At 39.0% G+C, this 15,799-nt stretch overlaps 2 protein-coding genes across 2 annotated transcripts; both read right to left on the reverse strand.

The window, feature by feature from the left end:
- Nucleotides 1–8,350: 8,350 nt before the first annotated feature.
- Nucleotides 8,351–15,292, reverse strand: LOC311258614 (UDP-glucuronosyltransferase 2C1-like). Its single transcript, XM_084355059.1, has 3 exons — nt 15,244–15,292; nt 14,633–14,816; nt 8,351–10,028 (listed from the first exon to the last, which is right to left on the reverse strand). Exon 3 carries the CDS (start codon nt 10,019–10,021, stop codon nt 8,426–8,428), a length of 1,596 nt encoding a protein of 531 aa, XP_084211185.1. The 5' UTR covers nt 10,022–10,028; nt 14,633–14,816; nt 15,244–15,292; the 3' UTR covers nt 8,351–8,425.
- LOC311256970 (UDP-glucuronosyltransferase 2C1-like) lies at nt 11,478–15,285 on the reverse strand (the record flags this gene model as incomplete). The annotated part of the gene is made up of 2 exons (XM_084352386.1): nt 15,244–15,285; nt 11,478–13,080 (listed from the first exon to the last, which is right to left on the reverse strand). The coding sequence occupies exon 2, from the start codon at nt 13,071–13,073 to the stop codon at nt 11,478–11,480; it is 1,596 nt and encodes a 531-aa protein (XP_084208512.1). The 5' UTR covers nt 13,074–13,080; nt 15,244–15,285.
- Nucleotides 15,293–15,799: the final 507 nt, after the last annotated feature.

Here is a 15,799-nt window from a genome sequence, read left to right on the forward strand (position 1 = left end):
TCAAGGAGGCCAGCGAGGCTCTGTTTATTACTCTGTTCCACATCCTCTGTGCCCCCGCGGAGCTAACTCAGCTTACTGGATCACAATCAATAGGAGCGAGCAGGTGATGAAGGACCCTATTGGATTCCTCTCCTTTCTTCATCTTACCTTTCTTCCTGCACAAAACACAATTTTTCTGCTCTTGACCACACCGCCTCTTAATAGCTCAGTGCTACCGCCACAGGTCTGATGCTATCAGGGCTAAGGGTCACATTCTCACATGTATTTAAAAACACATAGAGTTGTGGTTGTTTTACTGCGCTCCAGTTGAGAATTTAAATGTAATGCTTGATACTACACTTGATATTACAAGCTACCACATCAAAGAGTCTCCAACACTTAAAGAGCTCTGGTCATATGACAGAAACACACATGCAGGGGGATGGTACATTTTAAGATTTGGTTATTTTGCTGACAGTCGAACCGGTGTGACTCCTGCATGCGCTGTGAGTGTCTGTGCTGCATGGGGTCTGACTGTCAGTAAGTCAACGTCTGATTCTTATTATACAGCCAACAATCAGAGCAGATGGCGAGCTATGTGATTACAAGGAAATCCAGCCCATATTAATTGAATGCTGGCAGGGAAGCACAGACAGATAGTGTATTAGCTCTCCTGCCACATCTGATAAGAAACCCATGGCCAATGAATTTAATTAAAGCTCACTCAGAAGTCGTGCGGCTGATCTGCAGGAGGGCAAGAGATCTCACCGACAGATACTGTGTGATGTACCAAATGAATGAGCCTCTAATGGTATCAGTGTAGCCTCTGATGTGACCGCATGCAAAGTGACGTCGTGTAAAAACAGACTACAAACCACAGTAATTATAGTTCTGTATTTTTCTTCAGTTATTACTTTCATTTTGTATTTTATTTTTTGTTTTCTATTTTTGACTTAGTTTCTGGAATGAGTCTGCTTATAGTTTAGTTACTATTTTTATGAATGTTAAATTATGTTTAAGTCTTTATTAGTCTCAGTATTAGTTTAAAGGATAAGTTCACCCAGAAATGAAAATTCATTAGTAGTCATTATCTACTCTATTTTGTGGACTATGAAACTGCACCCGACTTTTCCACCAGTATAGGGGTTGAGTAGATAACGACTAAAGTTTCATTTTTGGGTGAATTGTTCAGAACAGGTAACCTAATGCAAACACAACATTTTGTGAGAGCAGTTGACTCACAGTCATGTACTGTAGACATCTCAATAAACATATGCACCGATGCCTCCTCATGCCTGCTGTGTCGACACACTTGTTCAAATTGATAAAACACATTTCCTGTAAATAACCTCTACTCTAAAGTAGTTGGTACGCTGTATAAAACTTAAATAAAAACAGAATTAGATCATCTGCAAACAAACTGTTTTACTGACAATGGTTTTACTATAGTACTATACTTTATACAATCGTGTGTTTTCTTTCGAGGACGCCCCTTTACGCAGTCATGATACTGTCACCTGGTACCAACCAAGCAGCAATCATAAACTTTCCTAGCATTCCTAAACTTTCTCAGTCTCTTGTTTCTCCTGTCCCAACTTGTTGTTTCCATCAAATGCAACATATATTTACAAAAGCCAATGAAATTGATGAGCTAAAACATTACATACATTGTCTTCGTCCTGTTTTCAACTGAGTATATGAAATAGCAAATTCTGTTTCACTCGTGTTTTATTCAGCATCCCAACGTTTTTGAATTTGGGGTCGTATTTGTATTTTCTTTTTAGTTAGTTATGTAAGTGCGCAATATGGTCTCAGTAACGTTTGGATTTGTTTGTGTAGCTTTAATTTTCATTTCAGTCGACTAAAATGTTTTAGTTAAATTTTACTTAACTGTAATAACCTTGTTACGAACAGGGGGATGAGGAACAAAAGTGAAAGAGATGTACAAGTACTTACTCTACAACATCACTCAGTAAAAGCATGCATGAACAAGCTTGAACTGATGTTGCTTTTATTTGTTTGAATGTCACAAGGCCCCCACGCAATGCACAGGAAGTGTATTTTTTGCATATTTACTATATGAGCTGTCTGAGTTGTGGTCAGGAACCTGATAGGAGTCTGTAGTGTACAGGGTTTCACATGGTGCTGTGGAGAGTCTATGACTGTCACACTGCTTGTAATCATGCATTTCATCACCATTCTTCTGTGTAAGTACAACTCATAACTATCTTATTGTTTGTATTCATAATTGACTATTGTGTGCGATTACGAGGTGTGGGTTCAACTTCACTTCTTGTTTTCCTTCAAGGTGCTCTTGCTAATCAAGTCACGGGCCAAACTACTGGTGAGCTTTCGATCGTGAGAAAACATCTGCATCCTAATGTGACTGTTTTGTATCATTTATCAACCCAGTGCCTGTCTCTGTTTCAGCTAACCAATTAGCAGAGATTGTTCCTGCGAGGATCCTGGCCCAGCAGAAAGCTATAAGCGAGAACAGTGACCTCTATATAACCTGCAGCACATTTGGGTCAAAGAAAAAAAGCCAGGTTTATGTTTATTTATGTAAGAATGATGTTGCGATCAAAAAAAAGATGCAGAGGCAGGATCATGATGATAGCATCTTCATGATAAACAGTGTTGGTCTTGGTCAAAGTGGAAATTACAGCTGTGTCTTCTCCACAAGGGAGTATGATATTTCCAAAGTAGCCAAGAGAGGCGACAACGTCATTCAGATTCAGGTTATAGGTAAGGATTTTCATTCCTTTGAAAGCATTGTGTCAGTCTTATTTCCCTCCACTCATTTTATCCTCCCGCTGCACAGCCAATTTTCTCCCTGCAGTTATTTCAGTGGCCGGGCCGACCGCTGTCAGCGAGGGAGACGACGTTGAGCTCAGATGTACTGTTTCTAACAGCCTGCAAACACTTGGCGAATGTCAACTCATCCAGTCTTACCTAATGAAGAATGAGAGCATCGTCCAAGTGGGAGCGTTTAATGTCACACGGATGGAGGTGGCTTTCACCATCGAAGGTGCCATCTTGAGGGATTCGGGTCATTACAGCTGTGTGGTGCTGCCCTCCAAATGCATCCAGCAGCACAAGAAAACACTCCAAGGAAATAACGTAGTTTTACTCGAGGTCAAAGGTGAGTGCAAATGGAGACAGTGGTTTTATAGTTTTCTTTTCAAACATATTAGATTTTGACATGTTCATCATGTTGGGGCTGACGTGTCTGCTTTGCTTTTCCAGACAGTTTGGTTCTCCGAGTGATTGTCTACAGCCCTGGGATAATCCTGTTTTTGTTACTGAGTCTGTGTCTGTGTCTGTTTCTGTGTCGCATCGACAAACCAGGTCAGATGATCGGACTCAACTTTAAAGTCAACATTTTGTGGTTAACATCTATTTTGATTCTCCTGTTCTACTATTATTGCTGGATAAAAGAAATTATTTTAAAAAATATTTATAATCTGTATAGATTTTCTGAGGGTATGTCTTTAGATTTAAATGTATGAACCTGATCATACTGTGTGCATGGTTTATTTCACTTTATATTATGTTGTTTTTTTCTAATTCAACAGACTGCTCAGCTTCGCGCAAACCACGGTGAGTGTTAATCCAGTCTGACTCATGCTGGCTGATATATTATCAAATAAAAGATCATAAACTGGCAGTATCTGGCATTTATTCCTCAGTAATTTGTGCTCAAAGATATTTTTCAGGATGTTTATTGTGCCATGCAGAATGTTTACAGTGAACTAAAATACACCGGATCAGTGGGTTTGCGTATTTACCTCGAGTTGTGTTTTCTCACAGTGCGGCGACTCAGCAGGCAAATACAGTAGTGTTGGAGGAGCAGCAGGAGCAGACAGAGGGAGGTAATCTGGAATCACAAGATGGTATGTTGATAAAGGAATTACAGTACAGACATACTCTGGGGAGATTGTAATGAAATTACCTATGAAGACTTTGAAAAGAAAACACAGTCTAGCCACATTCTGGTCTGTTTAAATACCACCTCTCAGGATGTATGAAACATTAGGGACACCTTCCCTTTTTTTTTTTTTTTTTACATTTTTTATATTAATTGATTAAAATATTTTTTCCCAACTACCTCCTTAAGTGGATTTAAATATATGAAAGGGCTTTTTAATTCACATGGTCATCCTAATTCCTTAAAAACAGGAGCTCCTCATAATTAGTTGTTTCTGTTTTATTTGCATCAATAGTGGTGGGTGACATGGTGAATACCATGACATATAAAGAAAGATATAAAGTGATAATAGAAAAATGCATTTCTTTCTTCTCTCTTTTATATATTATAAAAATCTTTTCTTTTTGCAATTATCAGGAGACTCTTTCAGCGAGGATGAGGAGGATGAAGAGTAAGACTATAATTTCATTTTTTAATGCAAATCATTACCTCAGTGTTACTTTCAAAGACGTGGGGAGTACGATAGACTTTACTGTGTTTTTTTTAATTCATAAATGAAGTGATAAATTACCCTCACTTTGACCTATGGTATTTAACTTCTGTTATTATGTTATTAGACTTCTACAGTTCAGCTAGTTAATTTTGTATCATTCTTCAGATACAAACTTTTTTGTATTTTCTCTAGAGAGCTGTTACAACAACTGTCATGGCGTCTACAATGCTTAATACATAGGCATTTTATTATTGATGATGATGATGATGATGATCATTATTATTATTATCAGTGACGGAATGTTACCAAGTATATTTACTCAAGTAGTGTTCTTAAGTACAATTTTGAGGTACTTGTCTCGAGTATTATTTAATATTTACCCGACTACATTTACTTGAACACTTCAGTTACTAGTTACTTTGCTAATTACATGCTGCATCAGAGCATCAAGTGAGGCATTTTTAATGCATTGGTTCATCAGCAATACAATTTAAAAAAAACCCGCTAAATATCATCTGATAATAAAACAAGTTGATAATCAGTCGACACCTATTGTACAGTGTATATACAGTATATACAGGTAAATACATGTATAATTTTACTGCTGCTTTTGATAGTGAAGTACATTTATTGTTTCAAAATTACTTTTGATACTTAAGTAGAGTATCAGAGTCTTACATATTACAATGTGCCAAGAAGATTTTCTTTGTATAACAGTATACTATCTATTTATCAAAAAAACCTTTCACATTATAATGAGATAGTAAGATTGTAAACTGATATAACAAGAAAAGTTTCTTGTTATATAAACACCAGTTTGCATTTCACAATAATTTGAAAATATCTTCATATAACAATAAAGTTTGACGCATTATAATGTCATACTGACACATTTTTTTTCTGGCATGGCAGAAATACACTTCCATATTATTATTATTATTATTATTATTATTATTATTATTATTATTATTATTATTATTATCATTTATTATTGTTACTACTGCCACTTTTAATGTTACTATTACCAACAATTTCTTAGGTATGGGAATCTTGACAATGATGCTGCGGACTGTGAGGAGGATTGTGAGGGAGTGTACAGTGTTGCAGGTAGGTAATGATCTACTTTGTGCTCTAACAGAAGTATTTTTTATGGCCTATTAAAGGTCATATATACCTTTGATTTCTCACGTGCAGATGAGAGTGAGAATGACTACGATGACATTGATCTGATGTGTGCCAAGTGAGTGCTTAAGGTACTGTAAAATGTATAGTTATAATGCAGCATTCTCCGTGAGTAAGGCACAGTTGGCAATGTGAAAGCAAGAGGTGACAGACAGTGATAATATTAAAACATAATAAAGTCATCATCTTCGAAGCGATTATGAGTTGTGACGCTGCCTCATACGTCATATGAGGTGAGCAGGTCTTTCTGTCAGCGAGGTTCCAGTTGTTCACAGGAAAACCACACGTTCATTTGCAGCAGCAGGGAGGACGTGAATAGCATTTTGTGGCATCCTTTCTCACTCATAAGAGCCAAGTCTCTCATGACCACTGGTTCCAGAAAGAGTTGAATTAAACAAGAAAAAGACGCATTACCACCTAAAAACAGATCACACAGAGCCCGCTACCTAACTGTGAATTTTCCACCACAGATGACCCCCCTGGCAGCCCGCCTGCAGTGCTCCTGTACGCCCAGACCAGCAAAAAGAAGAGAAAACCAGATCCAGTGGAAACTTGATTTAAACATCAGTTTAATGGATAACTGGTGGACGTTCCTGTCCATTTTTTAAACAGTATGTGCTTTATAAAGCAGTTTTGAATGATTAACAGTGTGGATGTTGTTGTTGCATTGATTGTACTTTGTATTGAACAGTGTAGAAAACAAATCTTTCCTCGTCTCACCTTCAGTTCGACACATCTGTATCTTTGTTGTTTCTGTTGTCCAAACATGTAAAGCATAAGCCACTGCTATTGAAACCAGAATAAATAGCTGATTTTTGTGTGTGAAGTCACACATTTGGGTTGTGTTTGGACATACTATAATGTAATACATTTAAGAAGAACCTGATGAGTGGTGGAAGAATTACACACATTCTTGGCTTCAGTTGAATTACGATAATATAAAAATACTCTACTACAAGTAAAAGTCCTGCATTTAAATTCCTACTTTGCGTATGAAAGGCACAAGTGTCCACTGTGACTGATTATCATATACATTTCATTACTGTTAATGACTGTGATCGTTATAATCATTGTTGAAAAAAAAATCTGCTACACAAATCTGTTTCTTCTTTCTCGTTTTTTGCTGTTATTTGTGAAATATCGTAGAATTTTACCTCTCTGGGCATCAAATGCTTGTTTAAATGATCCCGTCTGAGGAGTTTAAAGGTGCGAACGCTGTCATACATATTTGAAAGTTGACAAAGTGCAGCGACTTCACACGGCTTTAATTGTAAGAGCCCAGGGTCACAAGCCAAAACAGCTACAAACCAATGTATAGTACATGTTGCTTTAGCTGCTTTAATCTTAATCTGCATATTAAAGGTGCACTATGTAGTTTCGGGGAAAAGATTCAAACTCTAATTTGAACTCAATTTAATTTATATTTAATAATATAAAATCAGAAATAGGACAGGATAAAAGCCTCACTACAAATGCTGTTTCATCTAACAAGGGATAAATAGAAATATTAAATGATACCATTATTAAAACATGTAGTTTACTCTATTGTGCTATTTTATCTGGATGCTTTAAGCTCTTTTGGGCAAAAACTTCCTCAAAGGGTGAGGTTTACGCATGGACAATGACTTGCACTCTATATGTGGGCCATTTGTGTTTATTTTATTGTAATGATTAGACACTGTCCAGCTGCCTGCATCCATTATCCAAGTTTACCCTTATGACCGTTTAACCAAAGCCTCCATGACCTTATCTGATAAGTGAAAAGGACTGTAATGATTCACCATGTTCTTTACTGCTGCAGCTCCTGTAGGAAATACAGCAGAGGAGCTGATGGAGAGAATGGAGTTATTACTTTCTCAAAAATAGGGAGGAGATGTGCGTTGCTGTAAAAAAAGAAAAAGAAAACATCCGTACACTGAGGCTTTAACTGTGTTTTTAAAAAGATTTTCACTGTCATCTCCCAATCTGAACATGTGTGGTCACCTTACATGCAATTAGCATTCATGAATGCTTGCTCTGCCTACAAAACCTGGAAAATCTGGATTGTGCCACATTGATTTCAACTTGTTCGCCCTTGGAAGGTGTTCTCATTGTTGCATGGCTTTGGACAAAGCCTCACACAACCAACCACTATCCTGCATGGAAACAAATTTCTATCAATAGACTTTCTTAGAGGTAAATTTGCTACACATTACAGGAAATCTGTACTGCAAAATAAAGCACAAGCCATCTTTACTACCTACTCTTTAGACTTTATTTGAGGTTAATTTGCTTCACATGACCAGAAAGCGGTACTGTAAATTCAGTGGGGACTCTGATATGCAACCCGACCATAAATCCTCTGCTGCACCAAACATCTGTTTAAGGGTTGTATTCTTATTTCATAAAAAATGTTACCACTGAGGACGGCTTTAATATTCAATTTGATTTGATTTTTATTTTTGATATCTTTTAGCTTATCGGCTAATCTTGAAGGAGTCCACATTGAAAACATTCAAGCATACAATAATTCACTAATATGAAGCACATTATTGTTGGCGTACACACATCATATCATAGAGCATACATACATCGTTGAACCTACATCCATTTCCACATACAATCTAACGTGACTATTTATACACATATTCATCTACATTGTTCACATTAATAACATATCAATACTCCACAACCTACCAACAATACAACAGTATTATAATGACTACATTTTACTATCAGCAGATCAACGGCAGTACTGCTGCTAAGATTTAATAATCAACATGAAATAATCAAGACTTGACTGTTAATTGAGCAAAAATCCAAAACATGATGCTTGTGTAAAAACAGCTGGCCCGACAGTCTCGTCATTTTTTATTCATTTTTCTTTTCAAACATTTCTCAAGACATACACATCTGAAAAACAAAAGAGAGGGGACAGTAATGGCTGCAACAGTTGCCAAAAAAGACAGAACTACATCCACAGAGTGGTAGGAGTACCAGGGCAGTCTGTAGGACTCTGTTCTCAGGTGAGCGGCACCTTTGTGTCTCATGACGAACTCTATCCAGAAGAGGGCGGTATCCAGCGGCTTCATTGGTGTGTCTCTGTGCAGCCTGGACAGTCTCTGCATGTTCATCCTGTATGAGGGCTCATTCAGGACTTCCTGTATGGCCTTCAGGAAGTTGTCGTCTTTGTCCACTGCATTAAGGGTGACAATCTTAGCACCTCCTCTCTCTTTCAGACGCAGCAGGTTGTCGTATTGGTCGAAAAAAGCAGGCAGACCCACAATTGGGACTCCGTGATAAATAGCTTCTTGAAGTCCATTTGATCCTCCATGAGCCACAAACAGTTTTATCTTGGGATGTCCTAAAAGGTCATTCTGAGGCATCCAGTTGACTATTAAAGTGTTGTTGCCCAGAGCCGCTGGTCTGTCACCTTTATGCCTCCAGATGACTTTCTGAGGTAATTTGGCAAAAGCTGCAGCAATCTCATCAGCTAGGTCACAAGGAAGCTCTCCAATCAAAGTCCCCAGAGACATGAGGATGACTCCATGCTCTCCAGAACTCTGCGCAAACTCCTCCAGGTGTTCAGGTAAAGGTTCAGCAGGTTTGCACTGGAACCCTCCCATGTACACAGCATTAGGCATGGTGGGACGAGGGAACTCAAACACAAAGTCCACTCTCATGAGCCACAGATCTGCTCCCTTCAGTAAGTCACTATATCTGACTTCTGGGCCGAAGAACTTGTCACAAACAGCTTGATACTTAGGGTTGACTAAAAATGCACCCTGAGCTTGACAAATGATATAGAAAATGAGATTTTTTAATCTCTGCATGAAAGTCATTTTGTCTGACAGTCCGGAGCCATTTATTGGGATATAAGATAAAGGAGACGGTGCAATGGCCAAATGCCCCTCTCCACTAGTTATCCACCGCACATTATAGACCAGAGGTAGTTTAAGAGCGTGAGCCAACATTATTCCTGCCCCCCATGCTGGGTCGGTAAGGACCAGATCATACTCTCTCTCCTTTAAACTATTCATTAAGTCTTTATCTTCAAACATGTTGGTAGCCATTTTGCAAACCATTCTATGTATGTTAATTACTGCATTAGACATCTCAACCTGCATTCTGGCAAAGCTCAATAGTGAGCTCTCTCCCCTTTCTATATCAATCATCCTTTTCACAATCGGGTTCACAAAGTCATGATTAAAGGCTTCAGTGACGGGAACTGTGATAGTCTTGTAGTGCGGAGAATCGTCCTTGATGTACCAGCTTTTATTGGCTCGTACCACATCAACAGAGTGTCCTCGAGAGTGGAGAGCTTTGATCAAGATGTCCATGTTCACCCAGTGGCTTCCCTCAACAGGGACGACCAGAATTTTCCCTCCATGACAAATTCTCCATGACAAAAACACGACAGAAAACCAGAGAAGAAAAGATACATTTCCATGTGGAGGCATCTTCAACCTGAAAGGAGAAAAAAAATAACATTATTATTCATCACTCTGAGGAAGAAAACAAGCTATAAATGCAATACATTTAACTAAAGTCATTTTAAATATAAAGGGAAATTCAGTGATATTAAATCAAAGGCAAGATGAGCTGTAGAACATACCTGTTTTATATGAAGTAGCTCCGAGCATGCGTGTGCTTAGATGTTGCAGTGAAGAACCAAAGGTACCGCTGAATAAAATAAGCACAAAGTCCAGGAAAAGTTACAGAAGTTGATTAAAGATTAGCTGTGAGGTTTGAGCATTTTTTCTACTGGAATGGACAGCAGTTATTCCACTGTGTGGAAAAAAACATATTACAGCTACTTATTTATACCTCCTTGTGTGATTTCTGCTCTGAATATATTTACACTAATGCTCCCTTCAGTGTTCATAGTGAATAACGTTCTCTTCTTAGAGGAGGCGTTTCAAAGGTTTGTATGCTCATACAAAGTCCCCATCAAGATTGAAAGCCTTTGTCCTTTGAAGTCTGTGAAAGAGTCAAGATGGTTGATATAAGTAATATAATACATAATAACAAATATTATGTGCATCACATCAAAATCAGTAACCAAAGTTACTGATAAACCAAAAGCAGTATCTAATAGGAATTTTCAGGATTAAAGGATAACTACCGTTTTTTACAACCTGGACATTATTTCTAGCATAAAATACAATCATTTACTCACCCAGATAACTTTGGTGTCATTTGGCTTCGTTCAGACGTAATTAGATCCAGTGGAGCGCCGCATATATCCATATAATGCGAGTGATCAGGGCACCGAACCGAAGCGTCTATGAGCATTATCTGGTACGAAACAAGGTAATTTCACCAATATTTTGTTATGATACGCTAGTGCTATTCCCCTCTGAGTCCGGGCTTGTCTGTTATCAACATCCGGGGTCTGTAGGTTGACCTACTACCTCTGACCTGGAAGATGTCATCTCTGAGCTGCACGCGCACCTGCGACAGCCCGGCTTGTTTACCTGTAGCTGCTACTGCTAGTTTGACCCCGGATGTTGATAACAGACAAGCCCGGACTCAGAGGGGAATAGCACTAGCGTATCGTAACAAAATATTGGTGAAATGAACTAGTTTCGTGGCAGATGATGTGTTATATAGACTGTGTTTCAGTGCCCCTATCACTTGCATTATATGGATATATCGGCGCTACACTGGATCTAATTTCATCCGAACGACTTCAAATGACACCAAAGTTATCTGGGTGAGTAAATGATCATATTTTATGCTAGAAATAAGGTCCAGGTTGTAAAAAACGGTAGTTATCCTTTAACTAAATAATCCTAAATATGAGTGCATTGGAGAGGTTTGTCCTTCTTTCATTGTCCACAGTGGGACACCAATATGCCCGTTTATTTGTTTATATACTTTTGTAGAAAGAACAGGATAGTGTTAAGAGTCTTGTCATTTTTTATTAACTTTTCTTTTCAAACATTTCTCAAGACATACACATCTGAAAAACAAAAGAAAGGGGAAAGTAATGGCTGCAACAGTTGCCAAAAAAGACAGAAATACATCCACAGAGTGGTAGGAGTACCAGGGCAGTCTGTAGGACTCTGTTCTCAGGTGAGCTGCACCTTTGTGTCTCATGACAAACTCTATCCAGAAGAGGGCGGTATCCAGCGGCTTCATTGGTGTGTCTCTGTGCAGCCTGGACAGTCTCTGCATGTTCATCCTGTATGAGGGCTCATTCAGGACTTCCTGTATGGCCTTCAGGAAGTTGTCGTCTTTGTCCACTGCATTAAGGGTGACAATCTTAGCACCTCCTCTCTCTTTCAGACGCAGCAGGTTGTCGTATTGGTCATTAAACAAGGGCAGACCCACAACTGGGACTCCATGATAAATAGCCTCTTGAAGTCCATTTGTTCCTCCATGAGCCACAAACAGTTTTATCTTGGGATGTCCTAAAAGATCATTCTGTGGCATCCAGTCGACTAGTAAAGTGTTGTTGCCCAGAGCCGCTGGTCTGTCACCTTTATGCCTCCAGATGACTTTCTGAGGTAATTTGGCAAAAGCTGCAGCGATCTCATTTGTCATGTCAGCAGGAAGTTCACTCACAAAAGTCCCCAGAGACATGATGATGACTCCATGCTCTCCAGAACTCTGCACAAACTCCTCCAGGTGTTCAGGTAAAGGTTCAGCAGGTTTGCAGTGGAACCCTCCCATGTACACAGCATTAGGCATGGTGGGACGAGGGAACTCAAACACAAAGTCCACTCTCATGAGCCACAGATCTGCTCCCTTCAGTAAGTCACTGTATCTGACTTCTGGGCCGAAGAACTTGTCACAAACAGCTTGATACTGAGGGTCGATTAAAAATAAATTCATAGCTTGCCAAATGACATAGAACAATAGATTTTTGAGTCTCTGCATGAAAGTCATTTTGTCTGACAGTCTGGAGCCAGTGATTGGGATATAAGATAAAGGAGACGGTGCAATGGCCAAATGCCCCTCTCCGCTAGTTATCCACCGCACATTATAGACCAGAGGTAGATTAAGAGCGTGAGCCAACATTATACCAGCTCCCCCTACTGGGTCAGTAAGGACCAGATCATACTCTCTCTCCTTTAATCTATTCATTAAGTCTTTATCTTCAAACATGTTGGTAGCCAATTTGCAAACCATTCTATGTATGTCAAACATTGCATTAGAAAACTCAACCTGCACACTGGCAGAGCTCAATAGTGAGCTCTTTCCCCTTTCTATATCAATCATCCTTTTCAGGATTGGGTTCACAAACTCATAATCAAAGGCTTCAGTGACGGGAACTGTGATAGTCTTGTAGTGTGGAGAATCGTCCTTGATGTACCACCCTTTATTGGCTCGTACCACATCAACAGAGTGTCCTCGAGAGTGGAGAGCTTTGATCAAGATGTCCATGTTCACCCAGTGGCTTCCCTCAACAGGGACGACCAGAATTTTCCCTCCATGACAAATTCTCCATGACAAGAACACGACAGAAAACCAGAGAAGAAAAGATACATTTCCATGTGGAGGCATCTTTAACCTGAAAGCAGAAAAATAAATAAATAAAACATCAGTTGTATTTTTTTTTCTTCAAATTAGGCAAAAACTAGAAATAATATGGTCTTTATTAGACAGTGAAAACAACAACGTAATACCCTACTGTAAGTAAACTAATAACACATAAGAAGAAAAATCTTATTTCAATTTACATTAAAGCACAAATTAATGTAAACAAATAGTTATCCCCTAATTATAAACCATACACCCAAGTCATGCTGTAGTTAGAAATCACATATAATACCTTATTAGCCCTAAATACACTATACTCAGACACTATTATCCCAAATTATAGTCTAATTTGAAACCAAAGAGGGGATCTTAATACACTATTAAACACTATTGTCCAATATCAGGCCATTAGAAGTCAAATGCAACGGAATATCAGATCAAAAATATATTGATTAGATGCTGTTTTATCCTTAATACCAAATAATAATGTACACCACACCCACCACCACTTATTGCTACCACCATGGACCGATAATGGTTCAATTACAACACGGGCTGTAATTTGACAAATGTAGTGCCATATTAATAATGGTTCAGAGTTCAGAGGATGATTTTTTTTATTACAGGGTTAGTTGTTGCTGATTGAAATGAAACTGTACTGTAACATTAAGTCAAACATCATAGGCTCTCGCAGCCATGAGCCACATGATTTCTTGTTAGCACCTTGTTAGACTGTCTGAGAGGGTAATTTGCTAAACATTACAAGAAATCTGTACTGCAAAATAAAGCAGAAACCATGTTTACTTCCTACCTGTTAGACCCTTATTAGACTTTCTTTTCCTATAAAGAAAGTGTTATGTCTAGTTTTTGCCTAATTTCAAACAAATTACTACTAATAGTGACCTATTGGTTTACGTATGGTATAAGTGTCTTTGCTTACCGTCTATTAAAGACGATATTATTTACGTTTTTGCCTAATTGGATACAAAGTATGGGTTATTACATTAGTGCAGTCTAAAATAAACTGAGACCACATATCCTTTAAATTGGTATTCAGTGTGTATGCTATAATATTTGTATTTCTGCCAGCTCAAGGCTCCAGAGGAGGGTTCATGTACAAGCAACTAGAGCAAAATCTATTTCCTTTGGCTTGGACGCTCTCTACATTATAAGTACTTTGTGAAACAATAATCTGGAGGGAAATGTGTGAAGTGTGTGAAACAAGATTGTTAGTTTGGTACTCTGGTCTGTAGGTATAATTCATAAGATGCATGACAGACAGGACACCCAAGACCATGAATAATGTGGCGGGCGGTTCGGAGGTCGACCAGCGAGCTGGTATAATTAAGGAGGGGCCAACAACGCCAACCTGGGAACTTCACCCAAGGAATAATATTCACCTCAGACCAAGACTGAGAACTCAAAGGCACACAGGTTCGTGATACTAAGAGGCAAGAGACGTGGGTCCATCAAACAATAATTCTTTATTTAAACAATCTCAAACTACTAATAAAAGGGTCAGTAGACACAATATAGACAATAATTAGGGAAGGGCAAAGAAAATGGCCGAAGCTGAGGGTTACCAGTGGAGAGGCGGGCCACCAGGAATGAGGTATCCTGAAGAAGAGTCACCCCAATCACACGTGCACACAAATCCACACACACAAGTGAAGGATCACACCAGGGGTAGACAACTACGCACAGCGCACAGGAAGGGGACACCACCACCGGAAGACACCAACCCCTACCACCTTAGGCTCCCAGCTTCTAAAACAGAAAGGGGATGAGATACAGTTAGTGGGGCATCACTCACACAAATACACAAAACACTGTGTTGCACTGGTTAAACACTGCAACACTAAATGCTGGTGAGCAGCTATAGAAAGAAAGGTAACGTTAACAGAATAAACAACACAATATTAATGGTGGGGCTAAGCAGCCAGGTATTGGTAACTTATGAGAAATCAACAAAACAAGAAAAGAGATAAGATACAGAAAATAAACAGAATCAACTACACAAAACAATATCGATGATGTGTTAGAGGCAGTTCGTAATTAAAACAAAATGAAGAGTTTCCGTTCCCGTGAGCAAAACAACAGTAATCAGGAACAAAATTATGTGTAACTGCTTTTAACAACACGATAACAAAACGGTTAAACTAAGGCACAAACAATACAGAGACCGCTGTCATACCTGCGGCCGCGGCGGACATCGGGCAGACAGGAAGTGACGCGGGCTTTCGGCGTCAGAGGGGAGAGCCAAGAGGACCCCTACCTGCCCTTATAGAATGCCTGTATGCAATGATTGGCTATGGATCACAGAGCAATTGAGAAGCGAAAAATATACGGGCGCCACGTTAACTAGAGCAGAAGATAATACAGCTCTGTTCTGCTACAATAAGGCTGACAGGAGCTGGGGAGGTGGTTTTGTTGGAGAAGCGTGCGAGGGCACAGGGACGAAAGGACTCATAGATAAGGGCTCCAGGTGAAATGTCACTGGTTCAGATTATAAAAGGGGTGTGGAGAGGCTGACCGGCTGTCTCTGGATGCCATGTAAGCCAGAGGTTATTTTAGAATTTTTCCCCAGCCATAAAAGTAACACTGTCAGCCCTAACAGCTTGTAACAAAATGTAAAGCTGCAATTTAAAAGGTGTCGCTTTTTTTTTTTATCATAAAGTAGCAATTTAAATCTGTCTTTGTTTTTCAATGTACTGTAGTTAACACCTCAGTGATACACATTCATACAACAA

The sequence above is a fragment of the Pagrus pagrus genome (genome assembly GCF_965226575.1).
Source record: "Pagrus pagrus genome assembly, chromosome: 1".
Lineage (NCBI taxonomy): Eukaryota > Metazoa > Chordata > Actinopteri > Spariformes > Sparidae > Pagrus > Pagrus pagrus.

Excerpts from the sequence above, each read along its gene's own strand:
- LOC311258614 (XM_084355059.1), bottom strand. The coding sequence starts at position 10,021 with ATGCCTCCACATGGAAATGTATCTTTTCTTCTCTGGTTTTCTGTCGTG.